Below are 7,398 nucleotides of genomic sequence, written 5' to 3'. Positions count from 1 at the left end.
ATTCCCCCTCTTGCTGGTCGGTTTCCTCGAAGCCCAAAACGACAAACCTGTTCATTTTCTTCTTTAGAAAAGCCACAAAAATTTGTGAATTGTGAATTGTCATAAAAAATCTTTGTTTTGTTTATTCCCCAACACTCGCAAAATGTTTATATGAAAATAGCTAAAAATTCAATTGAAATATGAGCTATTGATAGCGTACAAAAGGTTTTAGAACGATCTATTTCTTGTTCCAAAAAGTGACAAAAATAGACCAAAACGTATACCAGTTTCAAATTTCTTCAATTTAGATCTGGTATAAAACAAAATTTACACCACCGGTGCAGCAGTGAATTTAGGTTTGTTCCAAAAGAATAGAACAAAACAACGATTTGGACCACCGCTGAAGATGCCCTCAGGTATAAAATTCTTGGGGTTTCGCTATTTTCTCCACAGTCCAAATAAGCACTGACGACGGCACTATGTAAGTGTTGAAATACGTATATGCAAGTGAAAAGTGAAAAGTGATAGAATTAAATAGTGAAAGTGAATAAAAAAAGTGAAAGTGTAATTTCAATGTTTTCTTTACAAATAAACCTTATTTACAGCCTTAAATATGTCCAACATTATCCTGCACAATGTTCAACACCGGCATGCTCGCTCAAACACGAAATATCACTGTCTCTACGGATTTTTTTTTCTCGGATTACCAAGAACACAGTTATCTATAATTTACGAAAAGAGCAAAGCCACTATAAGTTCTTGGATATTTTCATACGAGAAAAATTGATTACTCTCTAGAAAGCAGCGGAATCAAGTGTTTAAGAAATTCAAGGCTGAGCATAGACAGTGGATAATTCATCAGTACCACAGATAACAGACATCCAAGCTAGAACAAAAAACTCCAGAAATCGTGTGTAAGATTTCAAATTCTTACTCGTTTGGAATGCTAACGACATCTTCCTGCAACTTGCGACTTTAACCACTTTAGTGATGACAGCGCTGGTTTACGGTCGAAGCTGCCAGACGCATGAAAATTTTTACAGATTATACAGTCGCTGTTTATGCAATGATATAACATAGATTTTGTGAGGTTTATGTATTTAATTTTTCAAACCAACACTAAAACAAACAAATTTATCGCAAATATACAGAGGGATTTGATAATTAAGTCGATAATGTACACATTACTACTGCTCAAAAATTTCTACATTTGAAAACGGCAACCATTCTCATTGCGATAATATCGATAAAAGCTGGAAAACTATTGATTTTATCGAATCATTGACCACTAAGTGTTCTTAGCGCCACCATACTGCGTATTGCGCAGGGGGGATCTATCTGTCAAACATCGTGTAACCAACATATTGGCAACGTGGTGTTTGTTTTGGTTTTTGTTCTTTTTGGTTATGAAATTGATCGATGTGAAATATTATAGAATTGGAACGTTTTTTTTATCAAAACTCGAGAAACCGCGGAAAACTTTTATGAATATGTTGTGTAGTGATTTTTTCCTCATTATCGTTCATAGTTACAAACGTCACGGACCAACAAACGTCATGGACCAAAGCTGATCTGCGATAACGCACACATATATGAAATTTGACAGCAGTGAATCCCCTCTGGTATTGCGACATGCTAAAAAATCGTTGCGTCTTTTTACACATGAAGCAAAGTTAGCTTGGATATCTGTTATCTGTGTCAGTACCAAGCAAATCCCGTTCTTTTTTTGGATGAATGCCGGGACTTATTTTATCGGAGGTTCTGCAAAACTATAAGTAAATCAAGCATATGTAGAATTCTTCACGCTGAGGGTTTGAGCTGGAAAAGCGTGAAAGAAGAAGAAATTATTCGATTCTGCCTTGAACTAAACGCTATCGGTTGGGACTTGTTCCACCTTGTGTTTCTCGACGAGGTTTCCCTGGATAGCAGAGATATGTTAAGGAACCGTGGGTATGGACTAAAGGGAAAAAAGCTTATCTTCCGTGGTGAATTCATCAGGAGACCAAGGGTTTCTTTTTTATGTTTCTTAGGGCAAGAAGGCATGTTAGACAGCTTCGAAACAGAGGGGACTTTTACCCGAAAATTTTTTTTTGATTGCTGTAGATCTTTTGCTCTACAGAACAAACGTGTGTGTCGCTACCCTGGATTGAATTCAGTATGGGTGATGGATGGAGCTCGCATTCATTGCGACCGAAACATTATACTCTATCTGCGATCAATTGGATTTCTTCCAGTTTTTCTTCCACCATACTGCCCGTTCTTCAATCCGATTGAAATTATTTTTGGCTTAGTAAAACGCATTATAAAGCGGAAATATAAAGAAAACTCTCATGAAAATCTTTCTTACACTGCAATTTCATCCTTCAGCAATATTTCGTCGTACGATTGTACAAAATTGTTTCAGCATTGTGGATATTTACCAGGAGTATTCGACCCGCGCATTGGACAAAATACAGAAGAATTGGGTTTTGATGATGAAGAAATCATGATTGCTTAATGAAAACATTTTTTTATCCATCAGTAAGTTTTTTTATTGATTGTCATTGATGATCCAAATCCGGCATATCCATGACTCTATCGTTCAACATTTCGCTTAGCTCGTTTTCCTCAGGATTGGAAGAGTCTTGCATTGCAGTTACAAGGCTTGAATTGACCGACAACCTAATTTTCATGCCACTAATTCGTTGCTTCAAACGTTGTCCCAACTCAATCAAATCATTTGCTTCTGATTCTAGTTTTTTCAATTCTGCTGCAAACCCAGAATTGATAGTATTTGCCACAGTCAACCCACTGCGTACCGTGTTTACCTTGATTGCCTCCGATATTGGCACTGAATTAAAGAATTTCAACAAATATGGTGGCGGCAGTTCATCCAATCGGCGTTCCTGTTCATGGGCGGGGCACGAGTGAACATAATTAGCTCATAATCTCCATGAACTAGAATGGCCCATGAAGTGCATTCCATGCTTTTCACGAAGCTTCTCAGCTAGACATTGAACCGATTGGTTGTTTGGTGCTCCGGCGCGGTCTGAATTTTGAGGACGAATCAACTGCATATCCACTAAATCCCACAGGGATTTGCACGATACCGAAATCGAATATATATGGATATGAATTTTGATATTCTTTGATCGCCAATTCACAGCAGCTTACTGTCTATTTTATCGATGTTAATTCGTTGTTTTTGTGCCAGATCTTGCATGATAATAAATTTTTGCATATTGCAGAAAGATGGCTTACTATCTGCCTAAACAAGATGTTTACCTTCACTACCATCAACGAAGATAACTTCCCTATACAAGAACGGATTTGCAATATCCCACACTGCACGAAGAAGCTCGTCTACAGTATCACCAGTAACGATTTCCGAAGCCACCTGACATCCGGACGTTTCACCGAGGATTTTCAGTTTATAAAAAGTACCACTGAAAGCAAAATTTGCTTGACTGTTGAATTCAGCTGGATCAAGGTCAATCACCATTTTATCACAGCGACGTTTCTTACTATCACTATTTATTGCTTGGGTCTTGCCCGTTTGCGGAGTTTCTTCATCGAATATTTCGTGTGCTTGTTCCTCATGAGTTGCTTCTTCTGCATCCAGGTCGTTCAGATCAAAATTTTCGTCCAAGGCTTCGATGGCTTCATACTCAGACACTGGATCAGCAAACGGGTCGACATTTCGCGATATTGTTGCTTCTGCCATCGGCGGCTGCTCTTCGTTCCGTTCATCTAAGTCCACGTATTCACCGCCATGGTCCTCCTCGGCCACTAAATCGGCAGATTCGTCCAGAGACGATTTTGCACCGGCAAACTCGTTTTCCATATATTTAACTGAAAATGATTTAACATGTCAAACAATACGCTTTAGGAAAATAATACAATTCAACAAAAATAATCTTAACAAAAGTAATAGTTTTTACCCGTTCCAATCACTCGATATCCGCAATCTGATTCCTGGGACGTTAGTAAATCCTCTGAAGAACTGCGACATGCTTCGAAAAAGTAAACAAATCAAAAGAAGTGATGCCTGATTCACTGAAATTTATGTCGAAATACTCACAATAATTATTATGGCAACACAGTGATATACAGTGACTGAACTGAAAAGTTTATCAAAAATCCAGATTTCATTGCAAAGCACAATATTTTCCACTCATATTATTGCGAGCGCGTTAGGCAATCCCATTTTACCATTTTACGAACTGCTAAGGTAGGATACATGGTATTTGCTGTTCCATATTTTCTGTGAAAATATTATTCATGAATTTAAATCTGAAACGTCTTGTGAAATGGTTTCTGTTTCGCTCAACCTGTGAATCGTCGCATCACGGTGCTCCGATTTTTTCACTTTTTGCCAATAACGTTCGTGGTTGTGGTAGATGCATGAACGTGTGGATGATCTGTTTAAATGACTTTATGCGATGAATAGTCGTAGAAAAGAGCGACACGTCTGTGCAAGCGCTACAATGTTTTTGTAATAACCTATTTCAATTCATGTTTTCAGCCGCTGAATGGAGCACAACAACAACCAGTGATATGTCAGTGCGTCTTGAACTGTCCTACAGATCAGACGTGTTTTCGGTTGCTTGTGGACTGATCTTTGACTGCCTATAGCTTCAAAGTTTGTGTTTTGTCAGTGTGTCTTTTAAAGACTACCTGAAAGTTATTTCCCATCAGTTTTTTTCAAGACTACCTACTTTTGAACTTAACATTCGTTTCAACTTTTTTCGTATCACCTGAAATGGCAGGACGAAAAAAGAAACCACGCATCGCTGCGGGGAGAAAAAGAGAGGCATCTCTTTCTGACCCTTCGAGTGTCTGTAGTGACAATCCTTTTGATATTTTGCCTGAGCAAGAAGCTGGTGAAATGGAAGTTATTAGTAATGAAACTATACAAAATGTAAAATCTTTAAAAAAGGAGAAAGTTCCACCTATTGTGGTAACTATTTCTTCTGAATTTGATATTTTCAAAAGGGAACTTTCAACGATTGTTTCTGACGTTAAAGTTACCTATCAAATTGGTCGTAGAGGCGAATGCCGCTTATTAGCCGACTCTATTAAGGGTCGTAATCGTCTTATTCAGTATTTAACTGAATAGATGTATAAATATTTTACATATGACACTGAGAGCGCCAAGCCGTACAAGGTCGAATTGAAAGGTCTCACCAACGATCAAACCGTTGATGAGATTAAACTTACTTTACCAGAATTACTTGGCATAGCCCCTACCCAAGTATTTCTAATGAAACAAAAATCACGAGGCGAAAACAGTCAGCGAACTGGAATTTCCATTGTTAATTATTTAATTCATTTTAACCGCAGTGAGGTTAATAACTTAATTTTTTTTTTAAAAAGCACATGCTTTATATAACGTGCGTGTAAAGTGGGAAGTTCATAGGAAGTTTGGCGGAGGTGAAAAGCATATCACCCAATGCCGTATTTGCCAACGTTATGGCCATGGTTCAAAGTTCTGTAACATGGACCAAAAATCCGTCATTTGTGGAGACTCTTCTCACAAAAAGGACTCATGTCCTGTGAAAGAGAGTAAAAATTTTCGCTGTGCGAATTGTAACGGCAACCATATGTCAAATTTTTACCAATGCCCAGTCCGTTTAGCAATTGTTAAGGCAAGGCAAGGCAAGGTAAACAAATATCAATTTCCAAAACAAAACAAACTTCAAAACAAAATTCTCCGAGCGTACCAGTACCACCCACTTTTTCTACTCCTTTGCATACTCGTTTAACATATGCACAGGTTACAGGTAGTTCGAACATTCTACCGCCTAACGTTGGTAGTTCGAAAATGACCGTTAATATGGGAGGTATGCAAAACACGGTGGAAGATAAATGTACACCTATTACCCCAGCTAATATTGCTACCGAAAATATTTTTTCTAATGACAACTGCCTGGGGCCTATTACGGCAGGTAAACTTTCTTTTCTGCATCAGGCAATATTCGATCTCATGAACGCCATATTGCAGGCAAAATCAATGTTTGAAGCCATTCAAATAGGTACAAATTTTTGTAAATTGGAATGCTCGCTCATTGAAGGCCAATGAGAATGAGCTTTTTAATTTTTTAACAGTAAATAATGTGCATATTGCAATTACTACTTAAACATTTTTGAAACCTACCATCAAATTGAAATATGATCCCAATTACGTGGTTCATAGATATGATAGGATTCAGGATTCCGGCGGTGGAGTTGCAATTGTTATTCATCGCCGAATCAAACATCGTGCTCTTCCCCATCTTGAGACGAAAGTTATTGAAACTTTGGGAATTGAAGTTCAAACTGAACTTGGGATTTCATCTATTGCCGCAGCATATTTACCATTCCAATGCGAAATTTTTTATAATCGGCGATTTTAACGCTAAACATCGAGCATGGAATAATTCTCAAAGTAATTCCAATGGCAAAATTTTATTCAATGATTGTTCTTCGGGATACTATTCTATTTTGTCTCCGAATAGCTCTACATGCTTTTTTTTCTGTAAGAAACCCATCAACAATTGATTTGGTGCTAACAGATCAAAGTCATGTATGTAGTGATTTGATCACACATGCTGACTTTGTTTCTGACCATCTTCCAATAACTTTTTCTTTATCACATGAATCAGTTTTAAACCCTATGAGCCCTGTTTTTAATTATAACAAGGCTAATTGGGAAAGATACAAAACTCATATTGAGAGAAATTTCGATAATGAGCTTGATTTGCAAAACGAAGTGAATATTGATTTCGCTGTGGAAGCATCAAAATGTGCAATTGTTGATGCCAGGAATTGTTCTGTTCCAAAGGCTCAAGTGAAATTTGATTCACCAATAATTAACGAAAATCTTCAACTTCTAATTCGTTTGAAAAATGTCCGCAGACGTCAATATCAACGTTCTTGTGACCCTGTTTTTAAAACTATTTATAAAGATTTACAGAAAGAGATTAAACATAGATTTACTCTTCTGAGAAATCAAAATTTTTAGACTAAAGTTGAAAGATTGAAACCATATTCGTAACCCTTTTAGAAGTTGTCGAAGATTCTTAAGAAACCTTCAAAGCCTATTCCAGTTTTTAGAGATGGTGAACGTTTTCTTGTATCCAATGAACAAAAGGCTCAAAGACTTGCTCAGCAGTTTGAGAGTGTTCATAACTCAAATTTGAATTTTGTGGGTCCAATTGAAAATGAAGTCACACGTCAATTGGATTTAATTTCTTCCCAGAATTTTTTACCTGCAGAAATAATTGAAACTAACTTGAATGAGATTAAATCAATTATTAAAAATATCAAAAATATGAAAGCACCTGGTGACGATGGAATCTTCAATATACTAATCAAACATCTCCCTGAGAGCACAATGGAATTTTTAGTGAATATTTTCAATTGCTGCTTCAAAATTGCATATTTTCCCAAATTATGGAA

The 7,398-nt window shown here is 37.1% G+C and overlaps 1 protein-coding gene across 1 annotated transcript; it reads right to left on the bottom strand.

Moving 5' to 3' along the window:
• Positions 1-2,499: 2,499 nt before the first annotated feature.
• Positions 2,500-4,060, bottom strand: LOC129724030 (uncharacterized). The gene is made up of 3 exons (XM_055678620.1): positions 4,040-4,060; positions 3,900-3,971; positions 2,500-3,810 (listed from the first exon to the last, which is right to left on the bottom strand). The coding sequence occupies exon 3, from the start codon at positions 3,800-3,802 to the stop codon at positions 3,227-3,229; it is 576 nt and encodes a 191-aa protein (XP_055534595.1). The 5' UTR covers positions 3,803-3,810; positions 3,900-3,971; positions 4,040-4,060; the 3' UTR covers positions 2,500-3,226.
• Positions 4,061-7,398: the final 3,338 nt, after the last annotated feature.

This window comes from Wyeomyia smithii, chromosome 2 (assembly GCF_029784165.1).
Source record: "Wyeomyia smithii strain HCP4-BCI-WySm-NY-G18 chromosome 2, ASM2978416v1, whole genome shotgun sequence".
Taxonomy (NCBI): domain Eukaryota; kingdom Metazoa; phylum Arthropoda; class Insecta; order Diptera; family Culicidae; genus Wyeomyia; species Wyeomyia smithii.
Note: the sequence above shows the minus strand (reverse complement) of the source record. Positions and strands in the feature narration are given on the sequence as shown.

Bases quoted from the DNA above. Each gene is read 5' to 3' on its own strand.
- LOC129724030 (XM_055678620.1), bottom strand. From the start codon at position 3,802: ATGGAAAACGAGTTTGCCGGTGCAAAATCGTCTCTGGACGAATCTGCC.